Raw genomic sequence first — 22112 nt, 5'->3', positions numbered from 1 at the left:
ACGTATGGTCGAGTGTTTTTTACTGTGTCTGTGTGTGCGTGTGTGTGTGCCGTCTTTAGACAGTATATGCTTGTAAGTGTGTGTGTGAGAAAGAGAAACGCATAGTTCATCCTCACCGACGGCCCTCCTGCACACTGATGCGTACCACCTAGACCACGGGGACAGTAGCGCTGATTTCAAAAGCCACAACCCAGCCTGATAGGGTGGCCTCCCCGTGCCCAGATACTTCCCGTGCAGGCTCCAAATCAGAGAACCAATCAACAGGCAGGGACCGGAGCCGTCGCCGGGCAGACGACCTGCATTCCTTGCCATTTTTCGAGGGGGCACATTGTCTCTGAACGAGTGTCGGATCCTACAAATTCATTTGGTGCCTCCGGGCGGACGTTACATAAGGTCCGCCCATTGTCCCGCGCCTGGGCTTCTGGAAGCTTCTCCCTCTGGAGAAGCGGCGCGGACAAACGAGGTCGGGGACCGACGCAAGAAACAAAGTTGTCTCCCTCCACGGGGCGGTTGGGGTGAGCAGCAGCGGTGGTTGGCGGGGGCGGGATAATGACTCAGCGAGGGGGCGGTGGATAGCGACAGTCGGGCCTCCGCAGATTGAGCGGTTCGGCGGAGTGTAGGTGTCCGGTCGGCTCTCCAGCCGAGAGATGACATTCTCCCTCTGATACTCCATTTCCCTTCGAACACTTTGCATACGGCGGCGGCACCTCGGTAGCACTAGCTGCAGGTCCTGCCCGTCTGCCTCCAAACCAAGAGCCACAGCAGCCCCTGCAGGCCGCCCGGGGAACTGCAGCCGGAAACCAGCAGGCTCACGGCACAGACACTAGCAGGTGCAAATTATCGCTACAAGACAACGCTAAGTACTGGGCGTCGACATGTTAAGCCATTCATTTCGAGGCAGTAATTTCGGGGTTTTATGTTGAGATGTGGTCATCATGAAGAACTGAGTAAAGAAAGCAGAAGCGATACCTTTCAATCTTTTCCACCCAATTTGGGAATTGCAGTCTTAGGCTCTTTATTTCATTATGCTACTCCTTGGATATGTACCTCTTATGAGATGGCAAGATATTTAGATCTTTTGATGAACACTGACACTACTCACTGTTATTATTATCATTATTATTATTATTATCATTATTATTATTATTATCATCATCATCATCATGCAGCTTTGTGTTAGTGTGCCAGCTCCACTCATGGTGGAAATAGTTCCACGAGCCTCTCTTCAAACGCGTCAGCTTGTTTCCAAAGCAATTAAATCAGCCCTCAGATTTCTCTTTTACAACGGAAGTCCCAGAGCGCTCCGGGAGCCAGTGGGGAGCGTGGCGGTGGCGGGGGAGCGGGGAGTGTCGTCGTGAGGCGGGGAGCGAGGCTCGTGGGCGCGGGGGGAGCGGGCGGGGAGCGGCCAGGTTGGCGGTACGCGGCCGAGCCGTATGGCACGCGCTCAGCCCACGTCGTCACCGGTGCCAGTTTCAGGGATTAGGCTTTTCCGGCGAGGGGGGAGCTGGGGGCTTTGTGCCGGGCTGTGCGGTGGGGGCTTGTGCTGAGAGAGGCCGGCTGCCCCCTCCCGCCGGGGGGCGTTTGATAACCTGGGAGCGGGCCTCGAACACCCAGGGGAGGGCCCCTGTTCTGGGGGATGAGCTCTGCGTGACCCCCGGGCTCCCACCGAACAACTCTTTCTCTGTGTTGCATCACATTCGCAGTCTTGGCCGTGTGTTAAAGGAGGAGAGTTCTGGAAATGCTTACAATGTACCCTTTTGCCAATGTACCCCTCTGTGCGGGTGTCTCTCTCTCTTTCTCTCTCATATACACTCTCTCAGTCTGTTTCGCTCCCTCCCTCTCTCTCTCTTTCTCTCTCCCTCTCACATACTCTCTCACACACAGACACACACACACACACACTCATGCTGTCTTGCTCTTTCTCTCCCTCTCTTTGTCTCTCCCTCTCCCTCTCCCCCTCTCTCATACACACACTATCCCACTATTTGTCTCTCTCCCTCTCTCTCACTCACAAACTCTCTTCCTCCCTCCATCTCTGTCTCTCTTCCTCTTCCTCTTCCCCCGTTGTACACACAGACACACACTATCCCTCTCTCCCTCTCTCTCACTCACACACTCTCCTTCTCCCTCTCTGCCTCTCTTCTGATCCGTAGCCAGTTGGCCGTCAGGGGTCCTGCATTATGTTACCTCTCAGCTGGTAAAAACAGACGCAAAATTGATTACAGTTCTGAGATCAATGTGTGAGAACACTCCCCCACGCCGTAATTCAGCCAATCAGCAGTACGATAGCGTGCGGGGCCACTTTCCCCTTTCCGATAATCTTTCTCCTCTGGCCGCACCTGAGCAGAGACGGGTTCAGGAGCGCGGAGGTTTCCGTCTGGACCAGCGATCAATGTGCGGCTATTTTTATCGTCTGATTGGACGTTCATTTTCCATCCCCCACTTGTTTTACCCGGAGGTGGGGGGGGATTAGGAACTGTAGGAGGGGGAGGAGGGAGAAAGGGATGTCTGACGAGAGGACGAGGTTTCATACTGTAAGTTGGCTTTAGGCAGTCGTCGTGGTCAGAGCATTTGTCCTGTCTAAATAAAAGATAGTTTCCCAGCATGCATTTCAGCCCCACGGGGGGACCTATCGCCAGCACTGCTGGGCTGGAGAGACACTCATCACTCAGGGTCCTGCAGTTATGTGTGCCGGGTCGATGACCCCTCCTCCAACGTCCTCCCAAAAATATCTGTGTAGCTGTGCCAGTCGTAGGACAAAGAAATATGGACCTTCCCCCATTTCAGCAACGCCCTCCTTTCCAGTTCAGCCACCTAGTTTCCAACAGCAGAGGAGACTGCACGGTTATTCTGAGGGTAGTACACACACACACGCACACACACACACACACACAGGTATGCTCTGGGTTGGCAGTACAGTGTTTCTAAAATGTACAATAGACCTTATGATTTGGAGGAGGTGGAACTGATTTGGTTCACTGGGGGTTCAAGGTTATACAGGCTGAAAAACAAAATGGCCTCCCAGAAATGACAGATATGAAAGGTGATATGGTAAAGAGGCAGGAATAGAGCAGGACCCCTCTTTCTGAATTCATGAATTCCAGATGGGAAATGGCTCCTGGGTGCCCCTTCTAGTTAAGCGGACGTCGCCTGTGATTGGAATATGGTCTCCGGCATGTCAGCCAATGGAATCTAACAGCTTTTTAAAGTCGACTTGAAAGATCTGCCAGTCTCTGTGTCCTCTAAAGAAGTGTCATTTTAAATAATACACATCACTTTATACATGAATACATATAATAGATATAACTAATATGCGTAGACTGCAATACTGCACATGTATATCCATTTTACGGTGGGGCTTTTTAAATAAAAATCAGTCCTGGATGTAAACATACACGTGTAATTATATATTGGCTTTAGCAGTTTCATTACATTATTAATGTGATGGCCAGTCAGCCTTACCTAGTGCGGCTAGGAATCACATACCCTGGTGTAAAATCTAGGCATCACCACCTTGAAATACCAGCTACCAGCTCTTTCAAAACATAGCTTGAGCTGGTCAAACCATGCTGAGTATGGAACTGGCCAACCAGCTACCAGCTGTTTCAAAACCTAGCTTGAGCTCATCATGAGTTCATACTGCTGGATATATGTGCTGATATTAATGTAAACTCACAGACGTAGTCAGATACTTGGTTCAAGGTGCGATGGCAGTGCACTATTTGGGAAGTGTATCAGCATTCGTGTTCCTTAAGTGCTAAATCTCACTGCTTCTCACAGTTTCGCACTTCCCTGATGCACTCGGTGATCTCAGCCAGCTGTGACAGCCAGTGCATTCCGTTTCAGAACGTCCTCCGGAGAGCATGATGGGAGTTGAAGTCCAGAGCTGGATATTCTTATATGCCTCTGAGGAAACAATGTAGTCCTCGCTTCAGCCACATGAAGGCCTCCCGCAACATGGCGGATTGAGGTGCTGTGTCCCCTTCCACCCAGGCTCCTCCTGCTGAGTGATTTGTCAGTCAGTGTGCACGAATATGAAAGCACAAAATGTGGTACTAGCCTACTGAACCGCCTCCTCTCTCTCTCTCCCCTCCCCCCCCCCACAGTGCAACAATGACTACGTCCCCGTGTGTGGCTCCAACAACGAGAACTACCAGAACGAGTGCTATCTGCGCAAGGACTCGTGCAAGCTGCAGACAGAGGTGCTGGTGGTCTCGGAGGGATCCTGCCCTGTCGGTAAGTTCAACACCGCTTTTCTTACCCTGTCCGACCCCCTTTAGAGGCCATCTTTGCGGTAGGTGACATATGTCACAGTTAAACTATTCTCCCATCCTTACACAGGCAAGGAAAAATATATGAAATCAGAATAATGATAGAAATATAGCACAAGACATGGTGAATGACGTAAAGCTGAACTATCAGATGCACAAGGATACATGTAGAATGTAATGGAAAGATCTTTGATTGTGGCAAATTATACCACAGCTTGCCATAAACAGCGGGATAGGCCTGTACGTCTATTTTGGTAGGCCTATCCGTCTGTTAACTTTATGTCCACCAACATATGTTTATGTGTTCAATGGTTTATATTCTTTACATGTTCTTTTCTGTGCTTTGGTAACATAAGCTGTAGCTTTTCATGCTAGTGAAGCATTGATTGAGATTTTTATTGCTGAAACAGCATAGTTAATAATTGAACATGTGAAGGAGTATGCTGTCATTTTTTAAAGATCAAACATATTACAGAAATAAGATTTTTTAACAAAGATTTTTTTTAAATGCCACTTCCTTATTGCCTCTTGCTGAAAAAGATGAGATTACATGTGGGTTGTTCAGCTAGATAACTTTTTCTGCAGTGATGAAATATCTGTACCTTTTCTAAAGCAAGCCGCAATGGACAATATTATCCATCTTTACAATTTACGTTCCTCTATTGGAATGACTAACAAGCATTAGTGCGCACACTACACTGGACATGTCAAGCAAAAGCAAACAAATATATTGAAGCTGCAGAGCAAAAGCAAAATGTCAGACTATTTCACAGCAACAAATCAAATTATTCAAAGAAAATATAATAATGAAATAGAACATGAAATTACAATAAAATGCCTCCTTTTTTAAAACAAACGACATGCCAACAGCACCCAGTCCCTTCAGGCTCCCAAGTTCGATTTCATTGGCTCGTAGATATGGCGTTATCTCTCCAAGCAGAGCAATCATCATGAGATTTCTTTATCGGGTTTCCTTGCAATAACCTCAAATGGATTGTGTATCAGCTGGTTTGAGCAGGACATAGGGCATCTCAGGGCAGGAGAGACAGCCTCTGAGCTGGTGCAGAGAAACACACAGAACCAGAAGAAGAACAGTCTGTGCTCTGTGGCTCCTGCTGCTTTAGTGCCATCTAGTGGTGAAGTGCTATTATTGTTACAACCTTGGGGGAGCTGATCCATCAGTGTGTGCTACATTCTCATCAATCACTGCTGACGTTAGACGGCAAACCAGGTGCCATTATAGTGGACGAGAGCACAAGAGTAAAATACGATTAGACAACAAAGAACTCGGAAGGCGGATGGCACTTTCCGTGGAAGTTTAAACTTTTTACCGTTATATTCAATGGAATTCCAAACCCGATGTGACACAACACAACAAAACTACCAAAATATTTCCCGAAACATAGATAAAGAGCTCTACCAAACACAGTCCTCCCTTTCCTATCCATTGCTAACTGCCTGTATTATTGGACATTTACGGAGCAACATCACCATAGCAACGTATATTTTATTTGCTGCCCTTTTTCCCTATCGTCCCAAAAGCACTATTCTGCCGGCTTCCATGATCCACGCGAACGCAGTATAAACCTGCAAAATTCAGATACGGAGACACTGCATTCATTGCATGTTATATGTGGGGACTTTATTTGATATGATATACTGTCATGATATTCAGTGAAATTACACAGTGCCCAAGAGTGCATTTATAATATGTACGGAAAAGAAACAGCCCTCATAATGAGCAGGCGCTGCAAGGCTTTGACAGACAGGTGAGTGGGCGGAGAGAAGGAGAATTTGAAGTGATAATGAGGCTTTGCTTTGTGCAGAAAAACAATGTTATGTCTAAATTAGCATGTCATTTACAACTGAAAAGCTTCCCCATTTTACGTTTAATGAAGCCTCATGCTCACATTACTTAGAAGCATAGACTGGATTCTTCTTCATTCATTTAAAAAAGACGAAGCACTGCCTTCCCTACAATAACGGCTGCAGCTGTCTGTAATTCCAAGAGCATTGCTATCTTCTAAGCCGTTACCATATACCTATAGCTGACCACATATCCTACATGTGGTCAAATGCCATGAAATGCCATAATTCCCTTCGGTCCTGTTTATTGCTCTTGGTCTATAAATCCCTGCGAATCACACTCCTCGAATCATATGCAATATGTCTGTTGAACTGGATGGATGAATCATAAATGCTCATTTACAGCTGATATGAATATGAATGAATACGGGGTGTTAGAATTCACGGTTCTGCAGCGTCGTCATACCCGGAAAGCAGGGGAGCGTTTTAATTAAGAGCTAGCGGTATGACGATCCCGGGGAGTGCTCTGATATTGGAGTGTAAACATTCAGCCTCAGGACACTGTGAGGCGCAGATTGATGATGTCATGATGGTAATGTAATAGCCTGGCGCGGTGGCTCCATTTGAAACGGATAGCGTAACCTCAGGTCTCCACTTAGGCCGGGCTAATGCTGCTCGCCGAACCCACCGCCGCGAGGCTACGGCTAAGTGCCGTTAGCGCCGAAATTGCCGGCCAGCGCTCGACGACTTTCATCCGAGCGCGGAGAGAAAGCGAGCAGAGCGATTACGAGGAAATGGATCAATGGGTGTTTGCCGTCCCAGACTTTCCGGAGGATTGCGGGAGAAACGGGAGGTAAAAGCCAATTTAGTGAAACGGCGGAGGAGAAGAAACGATAGAGAGAGAGAGAGAGAGCCGGGGGTGGGGGGGTGGGGCACGTTGCCGATGGTGACGGCTTGACAGTTTCCTCTCCACCTCCAGCCCCCGCAGAAATGCCCCCGCCCCCGATCCCTCCCACTTCCCCCTCGCTCTCTGCTTTTCTGCTGGGCTGAACCACACAGCTTTGATGCACATAGCACGTGTAGGCAAGGCGAACGCGCTTATATCGGTTAATCACACTGTGCGGAGAATGACACACAACAGCATCATAACTGCAAGAGCCATGAGCAAGAATCTGAAATAACTTATCTACCACCCTTTTACGTCACGGTGTTGCTCTCTCGCTCTCTCTCCCCCTCAGTTACACCAACACAGTCACACGTCTTCTCTCTCTCCCTCCTTAAGTCTTAAAGGGATGGGGATGAACTTGGGGATGGATATGTTTCAGGGTTTAGTGTTAGGGGTAGGGTGGCCATGCACAATACAATACAGATCTATTTGTGGGCTGACAGACGCCTGTTGAGAGAAACTGGACAGACTGAGATTGAAATTTGGGAGTTGATTAGAAGGCTGAGATTCCTCTGTGCTGGTAAAATGAAATTTGGTCCACTTTTTATGTTTGTTTCATTAAGAAGCACAGGAAGCAGGGTTTTTTATGTGATGCCTATTATGGTACAGTGTGCCCATCATTGGACAAGGGCACAGCAGGGCAGGCTTTTTGTGTGGAGGCAGCTGGGCTTTCACGGACACACGGTAGTCCATTCTCTCTCCTCTCTCCTCTCACCATCTGTCTGAGAGAGCTCAAGTTCACATCAGAGAAAATGGGTTTTTTTTTGTGCCAGAAATGAAATTAAAATCACATCACATCAGTTGAAGAGTCAAAGTGATGAGAATTTAATTTTATTTCTGAAAGGCTTATGAACAGCGCTGGCAGAAAGTCCTCGGTGAATCAGTCGCTTTGGGGCCCTCAAAGCTTAGCCAGAGGGTAAGGTGTGGGCCAGGAGAAATCTCTCTCTTTAATGTTCTGCTCCTATGCAGTCCACATGCCTTACCCGATGCCTTTGAGACTAAGCATTGACCCAGGAGCTGATGTTATGCCTTGTAGATCATATGTGAACATGACAGGTGAGGTATGGATCAATCCCAGGCTCTGTGTGTCTGTGGTACCATTCACTTTCTTTAGCTGATTCTGATATTGAGGTTGGTTTGCATATCGTAGCAAGCTGCTGCATACTGAGGATTTTACCTGGCTCAACGGTACAATTCCTGCTGTACAATCCAACTATGCCAACTTGACCAGCTTGAAAACTGAGCTGGTTAAGCTGGTCATAATGCGGGTCTGGCTGGGTATGAGCTGGTCAATCAGTTAGTGCTGCTAGTTTGTCATAGCTTGAACTGGTCTGAACTGGTCAACCAGCTACCAGTGGTTTCAAAACCTAGCTTGAGCTGTTTTTTTCAGCGTCTCATCTGGAAATGAAACACACAGAATCCTTTGGATAGCAAAGGGAACTTTTAGACTATAATAGGCCAGTATATATGTTGGGCTGGGCATAAACAATGTTCTGCTTTTATCAATTTTGTTTGACAGCTATGTGGTCCTCCTAGAGTTCTTGAGTTGTATTCACTTGAAACTACCTTATGGTGCATTTATGACTTGATTTGGCACACTTTGTTCTACAGTGATGTATACTTTGTTTACTGTACATGTGTCCATATACATGTATATACACTCAGTGAGCACTTTATTAGGTATTTATTAGACTTATTTTTTTAGCCTATCCACTTAGAGTTATGATGCGTTGTGTGTTCAGAGATGCTCTTCTGCATACCACTGTTGTAATGTGTGGTTATTTGTGTTACTGTCACCTTCCTGTCAGCTTTGACCAGTCTGGTCATTCTCCTCTGATGGCTCTCATTAACAAGGCATTTCTGTCTGCAGAACTGCTGCTCACTGGATTTAGTTTTTTTTTTTGCACCATTCTTTGCAAATGCAACAGAGTTTAAAACCACCCTGTCTGCCACCAACAATCATTCGCTTAGATCACATTCTTTCACATTCTAATGATTGACGGGAACATTATCTGAAGCTCCTGACCCATATCTACATGATTGTATGCATTGCACTGCTGCCAATTGCCTGATTAGATAATCGTATGAAAAATAAAGTAAAAATGTTCATAATAAAATGCTCAGTGATTGTCATATTTTCAGGTGATGTAGTAGTAGTTTCCTTCAGGTTATAGCACACACAACACACACACACACACACACACACACACACACTTCTGGTTGCAAGCCCAAGTTCTTTACCCACTATGCCATTCCATTCCATCCATCCATCCATTATCTTAACCCGCTTATCCTGAACAGGGTCGCAGCATACATTGGGCGAAAGGCAGGAATACACCCAGGACAGGTCGCCAGTCCATCGCAGGGCACACACACACCATTCACTCACACACTCATACCTATGGGCAATTTAGACTGTCCGATCAGCCTAACCTGCATGTCTTTGGACTGTGGGAGGAAACCGGAGTACCCGGAGGAAACCCATGCAGACACGGGGAGAACATGCAAACTCCGCACAGAGAGGCCTCGGCCGACGGGGATTCGAACCCAGGACCCCCTTGCTGTGAGGCGGCAGTGCTACCCACTGCACCAACCACTATGCCATTCCAGTAAAAAAAAAAAAGAGACCATTTGAGAATTTCTTTATTGAAGAAAAAAAAAAAAAGCCTTTTATCAATCCCATTGTGGTTTGGAGCAATTTCGAGAAAGACAAACAAGGTTGTTCAGACATACACCTGCAAGAGTGTTATTGCTGTAAGCACAGTAATAACATACTTTCAGCCGCGAAAAAGCTAGCGATCTCAAGCACTCCGACGCCCCCGCTCCAACACCCCCCCCCCCGGTCCGTCCACCAGCCCCCCACCCCGGTCTGCCCATATCTGTTTACCAGTGTAAACATGTCTGACAGCAGCAGAGCAGAAAGGGATGCCTTCCCGCCGCACGCCGCACGTAGAACAGCCAGGAAGGGTCGCGCGGGGTCCCAGTGCTCTCTCTGCTGAACGGCGGTAAACAGTGCAACAAATCTGCTCCGCCAGAGACCGCCAGCCAAGCTGTCAGGGCAAGCTTTCGCTCCGAGAAGAATCCGCCTCTCACAATCCGGGCTCACTCGTCCTGTTATATCGGTCACCATTTCAGGCTTTCCCTGAACACCGTCGCACCGTGGCCAGCTGTGAATAAATCAATTTCAGCACAAGGTTATTTGTATGCTATGTTTTTTGTTTTTTTTTATAAAGTAATGAAATGTTCTTTTTTTTTTTCTGGAGCCGGCTTACGCCTTCATTTCCTGTTGAGCTGCATTTGATAACAAATAATTTTGAATTCAGCCTACGCAAGTCAGGTAATGAAAATGACCTTTGATATCAAACTCATCATCATCGTCATAGTGATTAAAATCAGCATGTAAATCATTGGCTTCGTGCCGCCAAGCGTAAGGAGGGCTTCTGCCAGCCTGTCATTCGGTTTTACCACGACAGGTTTTTTTCCCCCAGATGCACCACTTGGCCACAGGTTACCGTTTGTCATGAGCGAGTGATGACAAACCGCTCCTGTAAACACAGCGCACCTGCAATGGGCGCTAGCTCTCCTGTAGCACTGTGTGGGCGGGAGGGTTGAAATAGCCATCGCTTTGCGAGCCAGCATATTAGAGCTTCAGCTGCAGGGCCCCTTGTGTGGGAGCAGGCAGCACAGCGGCTACCCTGCAGAACTGCCCCTTTTAGAAAGAGTGGGGGAGAACAGCCTAAAAATAATAATCATAATCATAGATCAGCTAACTACCTATATGAGCAACCGAGGAGGTAGAGCCCTGTGTGGAGCGCAGGGAATGATCGTGTCGTGATTGGCTGTGGTCTCTCCCTGACCATGTTGCGGTCACTTCTGCCTGACCATGCTGCATCTTACTCTCGCTGACCATGTTGTGGTCACTCTCCCTGACCATGCTGCGGTCATTGTACCCCTCCGTCTCACGGGGAGACCCAGTTCCCTAATGGGGAGGCGGGAATTGTTATACAAGCCCCCCTGTGGTGCCTCCTCACCCACACATTTATCGCAGGATCTGGCACATTTACCTTTGTAATCCGGCGGTAAATAGCTCTGTTTTTCTGGGGCATTAGCGTAGGGTATGCTAATCCTATATGAGTCAGATACTGGGGGAGACACCACTGAAACATATTGCCATGTTATTCACTTCCATCTACCATACGTGATCTTCGTTCGGGCGGATAAACGCATAAGATCAGCAAACACACAGGGGCAGGCGGCAGGATGGTGCAACTAAAGAAAAGGTCTAGAATTTATACTTCTGTTGACAGATTACCCCATTTTGGGGTTATCGGCTCAATAGCACAACTATGAATGCTAATGTCCCTGTCCAGCTGATAGTCTAGGCCTTCACATTACACTCACAAGAAGATGGCCTGTGTAGCCAGCAGAGCCTGACTAACATGTCTTCATTAACCACTGTTGGCAAACAGGGCGGCCGGTCCTTGAGGGATCACCCAGGCCAGTCGGATTTCATCTAAAATGGAGTCTGAGGGAAGAGAAGTATAATGGGTGGGTGGAGCTACAGGCTCCGTTAAAGGCGGAGGCCTGCGAGGTCCCTTTGGGCCGTCTGTCACGTGCCTGTCTGCGTCAGTGCGTGTCTGCATCCAGAGACAGACAGCTGCCCCATCAATCAGTCAGACAGGTCCCGAAAAACCCCCAATACAGGAACACACAACTGTGTGTGGACACGCACACACACACAATAGAAACATGCCCAGGTGCACACATGTACACACTCGCGCACACACACACACACACACACACACACACACACACACAGTAACAGAAACATGCACAGGTGCACACAGGTGCACACATATGCACACTCATACACTCACTCACACACACACACGCACACACACACACACACACACACACACACACACCTGCACGCAGAGCTGGAAAGGACGGACACGGAGTCAGAGGCGATAAATCAGCGGGGTTTGCCGGGCTGAGGGAGGCGGGATTGGAAAAGCGATCATTAAAACGATTCATCAGCAGGCGGGGCGGGCTCCCCGGGCGCGCTGGGGAACGGGCAGCCGGGGCAGGCGCAGGCGGTAATTGGGCCAATTAAGGAGACACATGGTGGGCGGGGCGCAGGCGGGGGGTGGCACAGTTATTGGGGGGAATCTGGAATCAGCCTCCAGCCACTGTCCTCCACAGTCTGTGAGTCATAGAGAGCCAAAACAGGCCAATGACAAGAGCAGGGCAGAGGAGCCGAGCAGGGGCAAGGGCCCGTTCATACATCACTATAAGTCCCTGCTCTAATTCCTCAAAATGGCACGCAGGCTCAATTTGCGTTAAAAGCATGGGTGAGTGACCTCTTAAAAACCAGCGAGGGCCCCCCCCCTCCCCCTCTCCAGGCTGAGACAGGCACTGATCAGTCAGTGATCTTGTTGGACGGGCGTTTTCTGTTCAGCCCAGATGTGAGAAAGCAGCGATCGGGGGGGATTGATGGGGTCTGCGCACGGGAAACCGAGCCGCGCCGACACGCCGTCCCCTCGCGGTGATGAACGACGGAGGGCCCGGAACGGCAGGTGTGATGAAGCAGCCGCGCAGCGGGGGGGGTCGCGGGTTCAAATCCCGAACGGGACGCCGCCGGCTGTGCCCTTCAGCGACGCGCTTCGCCCACGCGTCTCTCAGGCTGAACGGCAGCCGCGCCACGGAGCAGCGGAAACGTCAGGGTCTTTACTCGCCTGAAAAATACGCTCTGAGAAACACATCGCTTTTACAGCGCCGGGATACGCGTGCCTGCTCTGGTGTGTTTTTAATACCGCCGGTCCTCTCCCGGTAATCTGTCTTCCCAGAATGCCTTACATCCTCGCTCTCTCTCTCGCTCTCTTTCTTTCTCCCTCTGTTTCTCTCACTCTTGCTCTCCCTCTCACACACTCTCTCTTGCTCTCTTTCATTCTCCCTCTCCCCCTCTCTCTCGCTCACTCTCTCTCTCTCTCTCCTTCGCTCGCTCTGTCTCTCTCACACTCTGTTTCTCTCTCTCTCTGAGTTCAAGGTTCGAGAGGAGGTCAGTAACACAAGCTCACATTCCCGCCCCATTCCCTCAGTCACCGTGTTACAGTCTGTGCTGGCAGCATTCAGGGGTAGCGCTTTTGGGCGGGGCGGAGCCGTCACAAGCTGTAACCCAGCTGAAAACTGCTCAAGCTAGGTTTTGAAACAGCTGGTAGCTGATTGACCAGTTCAGACCAGCTCTATGCTTAACATGATTTGATTTGTTTTAAGCTGGTCATAGCTGGATTTTACATCAGCGTAGTCACTTGAAGACTGGCATGTCTTCTCTGGTTTGGACCATCAACTTTGTTTGCAGTTCCCAGCTCTGGACCTTTTGAACTGCTACCACTGAATGGTACCAGGTTTCTGCAAACTGCCACTGTACACAGCTAGGCTGAGACATTCGTTACTATCCTACCACTATAATATCACTATTATATTATCATCATATTCCTGTGATTCGTGTTCTTCCTTTCAGAATAAAATGATAGGGCTCACAGGCAGATCAGGCTGATATCAGTGATGTGCACTACGTTAACCTACTGGCACACGATTATCTCCAGCAGCAGTGTGCGAAATCATTCTTGTCAGGTGGCTCTGATTGATGAGCTCACACGTATCACTTAAAGGCATACGTCTGCTCTTTAGCATTAATGTGCATGATCGCGTACATCCGTTCTCCATTACGCCGGAAACGTGAGTTAACTGGGTCAGGAGAGGGAGTGGCAGGTGCGGGCAGACCCAGTTTACAGGGCCTCCAGGATGATGGAGGATCCCTTGTCTTCCGGGGCCTTCCGTCTGTTCCCATATTTATGGTGTTATCAGGTTACCGAAGCACCTCTTCAACCTAAATGGTGCTGCACGGTCATTTCCCCGCCTTGATTTAAAGGACAAAATAAACTCTACTTTAGTGTTTCTTTTTGGGTTTCGTGTGTGTGTTTGTAAAACTCCATCCATGTTATAGCGAGCTTGTCTGGAATAAAGACTGTAGACTTTAGATAGAGCTGACTTACTGAAGCTGTCGGTGTAGTTATCACCGAACATTAAGCTTCAAATGTATTCAGTCCCAAACTGAGTAACTTTCCCGTTCCCTGGGCTGTGAGTCAAAGCAGGTGGGTCGTATCACAGTCTGACAGCAGAACTTCAGTGCCCTGCTTGATCTTCACTGACACTCCCTCAACAGTGTGTCTTCTCCCTCTTCAGTCAACGGTGGGTCACCAAAATAACCGGCTCAGGTGCGGCAAAATCCATGATGAAAATACCACTTTGCCTGTGCAACTGTTCACAACACGCCTCGTGTCAGCCAGAAAATAGAGGTCTTTGTGTCCACAAGAAGCAAACATGTTTTGTAGATTTCCACCAGCGGCCCTTGACATTTTCTTTCGTTCCTAAAAGATCAGCTGTTTGTGGGATATATAAGTGTCAGGATTGTGTGACAGAGGAACCAAGAGCAGATTCGGGGGAGAAGGTGGAAAAAAGGCAGGCTTTAATGAACAAGGGGCAGATCCAAAACACAATCCAGAAACAGGCAATTGTCAAAAATCCAGGCAGATGGATACATACAGGGCACGTAGAAGAGTGGTCAGAGGACAGGCAGAGTTCAAGAACTGGAAGGCAGTCCACACAGGTGAAGGTACAAAAAACTAAATCCAAAGCCAGGCAGAGAACAATCCAGAAATATCCCAGACCAGACCGGACCGGACCGGACCGGACCAGACCAGACCAGACCAGACCAGACCAAATACAGATGTGAAGGCACGGGGTACAGGAGGCTAGAACCGGGGACAGGAAAATACATGGACAGACTCAGGATACAGGGTATGACGAACTAGCAAAGATAAACTGAAAAGGACAGGTATTAATACACTACTAACAAGTACACAATGAGACACAGGTGAACTGAATGACAAGAGACAGGAAGGAAGTACATATAAGGAGTGGGGAGACGGAGACACGAAATTAGACACAGGTGGAACAAATGAGTGAGGGAATGAAACTGGAAACAGACTATGGTGGTCATGGAGGGAAATAAGAGGCGAAAACACGAGAGACTAGACAGAAATCAGGAAACAGAAAACACAGAACCTTACAAGAAGGTCTTGTCTACCGGGTAGCTCAACAACCTGCAGGTCAACAACCTCTGCTTTCCTCTTTGCTTTCCCCATGGTGATGGAGAGAAAGCCACAACACAGTTCCCTAACACTGAGGTGAACGTAAAAATGGGATTTTATTTAAAATCATTTTTAGGGTGTGAATCATTCTGACAAATACCTTTTTGTAGAAAAATGGCACTTGTTAAACATCTTTCCTCTCTGAGCAAATGTATTAGTATAAAAGAATATAATTTCCGCATGCAATGCAGCACATTACCTGTATTTTACATTTCATACAGACTTCCCTGGTCACCTTCATCAATGGTGTGGATCTTTTCTCTCAGCAACTGCATGAGTATAAAATAATATAATTTCCCCATTTAGTGTGCAAAAGATAGAAAATTAGCCTGCATTAACCAATTACCTCAACTGAGAATGTGTGCGCGCGCATTACGCTAGTTTTTTACATGTATCTTGTAATCCACTCTCTCCCACGAGCTAGGCTCTGCCCACAGTAAAACCACTGATCTAGATAGATAGACCGACGGATCCCCAGATAGATGGACTTCTTTTAAAATGAACATTTAGTGAGTAATCCTCCTCTCAGACAATGTTAATAGATTCAAAAAGTACATGAGTAAAATAACTCATTCGCGACAATTATGACCCTTCCAAATATTCCATGTTAATTATTACAGCTTTCATTTGAAACTCTCTCCCACGCAGTGAACACAACATTGCCAGAATCAAACACCTGCACATGATGGGGCAGCTTGTAATATAGTAATTCCAATTTTATTCTGGCTCTAACATCTACTTACCAGCTCAGAAATAGGACTGAGATACTCTACCCTTTGTGACATGGAACATTTCTGACTCATTAAAATAGTCAGTTTAGCCAGACCTAGCAGGAAGTTAACAAGTGTTCAAAGGCGAGCCGATAGTCACGTTTTTAAGTCCTCTTTCCCACAAATCATTAACAGCAGATGCACATCTTCAACAGTAAGATTCAAAAGAAGCAAAAGAGGAGAAAAAAGGAAGAGTCTATCATTCCCTTTTAATTACCCGCTAGCTTCATCACCCCATTTGCAGCTCTTCCCCAGCCAGTGAACACACAACACCCCCAATATCGCACACCGTTTTCAACATCTCTCCTCCATGTGTCAACTTGCAGTACATAAACTCCAGTTTTACTGCCACTCTGAAGCTGTGAACATTACGACAGCATCACACTGTGCTCTTTGTATCGTATAATCCTCTTCAAAATATCCGGTTCTCTCCGACCAAGAAGAAAGCAAGGGTGTATATATGCTTTCTTGCCCTGAAGAGAGCGAGAGAGCGAGGGAGAGAGAGAGAGAGAGAGAGAGAGAGAGAGAAGGGGAGATGATAGATAGATAGATACATGGATGTTGATAAAGGATACGAGCACTTTTTATTTTTCATCTTTTGAATCTTACTGTCTGACATTTGAATCTGCTACTTATGATTGGTGTAAAAGAGGGCTATTCAGGAATTTTATTTTCCTTTAAAACTTGACTATCTGCCTTCCTTTGAACACTTCTTTGGACGTTGTGTTGCTAAATGTAATGTAATTTGAAATGTAATGGATCCCCTACACAGGGGGGAATACAGGGTTCAGCATCCTCCCCTCATCCATGTTTCTCCATCCTTCAGTTTCAGTAAGACTAATTTCCTCCAGCACTGGAGAGAGGACGAGATGAAATGCCTCAGCGTGTGTGCACTCTCTCACTCTTTCTCTTTCTCTCTTTCTCTCTCTCTCTCTCTCTCCCACACACACACTCTCCCTCTCACTCTGTCTTTCTCTCACACTCGCTCACACACTCTCTCTCTCTCTCTCTCATACTCTCTTCTCTCACTCTCCTTCTCACTCTCACTCTCACTCTCACTGTCTTTCTCACACACACTCTCTCTCACACACTCCCTCACTCTATCATACTTTCTTTCCCTCTCTCCCTCTCTCTCTATCATACTCGCTCTCTCTGTCACACACATACTCTCACACTCTCTCACTCACTCCACTCACTCCACTCACTCCACTCACTCCACTCACTCACTCACTCACTCACACACACGCACACACACACACACGCACACACACACGCACACACACACACACACTCTCTCTCTCTCTCTCTCTCCGGTGATGTCATTACCGCGGCTAGCCTGCCTAGGAGCCCTCGCGGCGGCACGTAATGGCAGTGCTCGCCCGTGTCAAAAAAAAAAGAAAGAAAAGCGCAGCGTCGTCTCATCCTCCGATCCCGACTGGCCCCGGGGGGGAGATAACGGAGGGATATGGGCCCTGATTGTTTTTGTCTTATCTCCCTTTGCCTCCGGGCTGCCATCTTAAACAGCAGAACAGGAAATACGCTGGGGTAGCCTGTTTATCCACCGCACCCTCAGGGCAGGTTTGGGCTGCAGTTCTGCCACCATCATGTCGGACCTGCGCAGGGAAATCGCACAAAGCCCAGGGCTCCTGTCGTACAGCGATATCGATATAGGATATCAGTCTCGCTCTTATAGAGGAGCACCACAAGGCCTCAACATATTCTTCCTCCCACACACACACACACTAACACACAAACTTAAAGGGCACTCACAACAGCTCAGCGAAAGTAAAAAAATGAAATCTGAAAAATGAATTGCAGACGCTCGTCTCTGTGTCTCGTCCAGAGCTCATTAGGCTCATATTCTTTGCCTGTCACTCTGGTTTTGGCAGACTGACAGATGTACCTGGCCCTAATCAAAACCTGTTTAACTCTCTCTTACAGATGCTGGATCTGGCTCTGGGGATGACGGTAAGATAGTTTTATTCATGTTCTCTTCTTCTGATTTTGTGTTTCTTTTCTTTTTTACATGTTGCATCTGTCCCTCTTAATTTCCCAGTCTGGTTTGTCCTGATGGACGAAGAAAATGCAATTTCTCCCCAGGGAACGAGATAATTACACTTTCCTTTTGTTAACAGTTCAGATTTAGGGAGAAATCCTGGCTGCAGTGTCTTTGTGGGAGCGAATCTCATTTCAGAATGTGTCGGCGTCTTTGAGTCCGCTGATTATTTCATTTTAATAACGAAACTATTGTACGGCTCACAATGCATCTGTGAATGTTTTTTTTGGGCAGATGTGCTAATTGGATGGATGCATTAAGTGTCTAACTATTTCACATTTCTGGAAACCCGGATGGGAGATGGGTGGGGAACGGGGGTGGAGGGGGTGTTGGGGACGGGGAAACAATGATTCGTTTTGGCAGCGCAGACTGACAGATATCACATGAATGATTTGAACTGAGGCAGGCCAATAAAGGAGGAAATAATGAAAAATGAGAAAATGGGAACATAAAGGGTTTCCTACAGGGAGAAATATAACAGTCAGGAGGGGAGGGGAGGGGGGGGGCACAGAGGGAGGAAAGATTTTGAGATGAAGGGAATGGATATAGATACAGCCCAGGGAAGAACGGAGATGACATGGGGTGAGGTGTGTGTGTGTGTGTGTGTCGGGGGGGGGGGGAAACATGAGGAAGGACTACTGAGATAAAGGAAGAAGATAAAATGGCAGGAGATCGAGGCAGATGGTGATAACGGATGGGGGGGGGATTGAGGAAGGAAGCAAGGTGATAAGGAGGGAGATCACTGGGAGAGATAGCAAAGGGAAGAAGAGATGATGGAAAGATAGTGGAGAAGGAAGAAAGAGAGGGGAGAGGACCTGAAAGAGGCAAAGGGGTTTGATAGAAGACTGCAAAGTGCACCCCTGATAAAAAAATGACATTCCCCGATGCCATGGCAACATTTTGAATGAGATACTGCCCGCTCAGACACTTGAAATAACCCCAGTTTTTGCGAATATGAGAAAGGCCTCAGACAACTTACATTTAAGATGACTTTTGTTGCCTGGTCGAAGCTTTAGTTTGGTTGTTTTATTGAAAGGAATGAATTTTTTTCTGCAAGTCTTTAAAGTTTAAGATGTGTGACTGCTGTATCAAATTAAATTCACCGGATTGCTCTTACCATACTGCTCGTTTTACTTTTTGACATACACTGACCTATGATATTTGTTCCCTAACCTATGAGGCTCACCCCCATCTGGTAGATCAGGCCAATCAGACCTGAGGATCTCTGGGAATCTGCCTACTTGTGTAGCTCAGAGTCAGGGCCCACCCTGCTGGAAAAATAAAAAACAGCTCAAGCTAGGTTTTGAAACAGCTGGTAGCTAGTTGACCAGGTCAGCTCCATACTCAACATGGTTTGACCAGCTCAAGCTGTGTTTTAAATTTAAAGCTAGTCAAAGCTGGATTTTACACTAGGGAAGGCTAAACTCAGACATAATCTCTGCCGTGCCTCGATGCTCATGCACTCACATACTTCTCCTGCCTGTCTTTGTGCCCGCGAGTCTTAAAGGGCCTCCGTGAACAATTACCCGGACCCTAGAACCCACTCATTAAAGCTAGTCCTCGTGTTCAGTCACTGTTTGGGTGATCAATTAGCACCGTTTAGCGGTTGATGAGTGTTCATTAGCGGCGAATTCATTGGTTATTTGTTGATTGATGAGCGCAATTAAATTATGAAAAGCCGGGAACAGAAGCCCGGAGACCACGCAGCACTGGGGGGCTGCAGTTGCCCAGGCCTGGGCCATCAGGAGCCAGATGGCAGACAGGGGCAGTTTCCTTCAAACAGCGAGTGAATCTGAACTGTGCCTCGAGAGGCAGCTTCCTGTAATTACAGTAGCAGCCACAGTGACACCTGCTAGCATCCATATTTTGTCCATAGCCTTCCTAAGGCTAGTTGTCGCCAAGCCTGCACACCACTCAGATAGATGACTAGCAAGGACAATCCTAATGCCCTTTATACTGGCCTAAGCATTCAAATTTGTGTCACAGGAGGTTACTTTGTTCAATCCAATTGAGTTCAATCAAATTGTATTTATATATTGGCTTTTTATACAAAGACTCTTTACAGGAAATGCAGGACAACAGGAAAACAGGAAATCGTATTACACGCTGAACTTTTCAGCCTCATTAAGGTTCTGAGGTCAATCCGGGACATATATTCAATTGTGCAGTGCCCCACTGGTCAACTCAGACAGAATAGAGGGATTACGGGGTGGGCCATACATTTCTGGGAGCCTGTAATTGAGTTTAAATCCCCGAACCATTGGCGTCACCGCTGAAGTTGCAGGCATAACAAAGCCGTGATTAAGCGATTATTCACTAGATACAACAGATTAATTAGAGGCCAGTTATAATGAGTTTGCTGCTATCTAACTAGCTGTGTGTGCTGAATGGACAGGATTAGATAATCATGACACTGGAAGAAAAAAAGACTTTCATTATTTTATGCAGCACTTTATTTGCATTCTATGGTTGTACGTCACTTGTCTTGCACAAATGAATACCCCTTTTGTCCTGAGACATTCAAGCCAAGCTGGACCTGCGCTGTATCCATCCTGGAGCTTTTGCACTTGGTAAAATGTGATGTGAACTGTTGAGACCGGTCTAGATAGGGCCCAATTTCATTTCTGGTGCTGGTACAAATATAACTGCACTGGGAGCTAGCTGGGTCACTTCAGAATTTTGCCACGAAGATGTGCCAGTGAACAGAGGAACACAGGCTTCCCACTCAACAAATGAGCACGTTAAACAAAATGGTTTGGCTAACAGCACCATGATCGAGAGGATGTTAAAGAACAGAGCCCTACTCAACTGGATCAAGTGTGCCATTTGATTCGGTATTGCCTTCAAATGGCCTTATAAGCTTAAAACGTGGGTGTTAGCTTAAAGCAAGCTGCAATCGCTGGCACCTGTCTGCTAACACGATCCAAATTCCCATTTGCAAGTTCGTAGAATTCCTCTTCGTTGACATTTCTGTGGGCCTCTGCCCACCCGCCAGATTTCACAGATTTCAGTGTGCCTCTGAATATATGTCAGGCTCCAGAAGAAAATAAGCCGAACCATGTGATGTATGCAGTATATGATACACTCACTGAGCACTTTTAGGTAGACCTATACACCAGCTTGTTAATGCAAATATTTAATCAGCCAGTCATGTGGCAGCAACTAAATGCATAAAAGGATGCAGACATGGTCAGTGGTTTCACTTTGACCGTGGAATGACACACCGGATTTGGTGTGTAAGCACCTTCAGGCGAGCATATCCATTGCCAAAAAATTGCAACCACGAACGGCACTTCAAAATCATAGAATAATTATAGAAGAATTAAAATCACAACTCGCAGCACAGCAGTGCATTTTCACGGAGCCACGAACGTGAGTCACGTTCCTGCTAAGCATAGAAAGTCATAAAGAGACAGCGAAGGAGGCATTTATTGAGGCTGCCGACGCGCTCTTTGGAGATTTTAAAAATAAAAACGAAATCTTGGCCGCAATCAAGGACATTCACTTATCAAGAAACACCGTGACAAGGCGGTGTGAGGAAATATCCGAGGACCTCGAAGTTCAGCTGAAGAAGGATATTGACGCACACGAGTACTTTTCCCTCCAGTTCGATAAGTCCACAGATATAGTGGATGTGGCGCAGTTATGTGTTTATATTGGAATGGTTTTCGAGGACATGAGGGCAAAAGAGGAACTCTTTTGAAAAGGGCATACCAGAGGTGAAGATTTTTTTAATGCTTTCATGGAGTTTGCTAACAAGATCCAACTTCCCATTTGCAAGTTTGTTTCCATTACCATTAATGGTGCGCCTGCCATGGTAGGCCACACAAATGGTTTTATTGCATTATGCAAACAAACTGAGTCTTTTCCAGACTTCGCAGTGGCTGAGCAGAGGCAAATTTTTGGCATGATATAGAGAGCTGTTTCCTGAAATCAGAGAATTTCTCAAGCTCTCTTAAACATGGAGAATATGCACAGCTAGAAGACGAGCAGTTGTGTCTGCATTTAGCATTCCTTGCTGATCTCACTGGCACGCTGAATTAACTGAAT

General features: G+C 47.1%; 1 protein-coding gene across 1 annotated transcript in view; it reads left to right on the top strand.

The window, feature by feature from the left end:
• Nucleotides 1–22112, top strand: part of tmeff2a (transmembrane protein with EGF-like and two follistatin-like domains 2a) — an 89718-nt gene that overhangs the window by 28656 nt on the left and 38950 nt on the right. The window contains exons 3-4 of the mRNA XM_061227011.1: nucleotides 4107–4236; nucleotides 17948–17974. Coding sequence (XP_061082995.1) covers nucleotides 4107–4236; nucleotides 17948–17974 — 157 coding nt within the window. The remainder of the gene's footprint in view (nucleotides 1–4106; nucleotides 4237–17947; nucleotides 17975–22112) is intronic.

This window comes from Conger conger, chromosome 17 (genome assembly GCF_963514075.1).
Source record: "Conger conger chromosome 17, fConCon1.1, whole genome shotgun sequence".
NCBI lineage: Eukaryota > Metazoa > Chordata > Actinopteri > Anguilliformes > Congridae > Conger > Conger conger.
The sequence above is the reverse complement of the archived record's forward strand: the minus strand, read 5'-3'. Positions and strand labels throughout refer to the sequence as shown.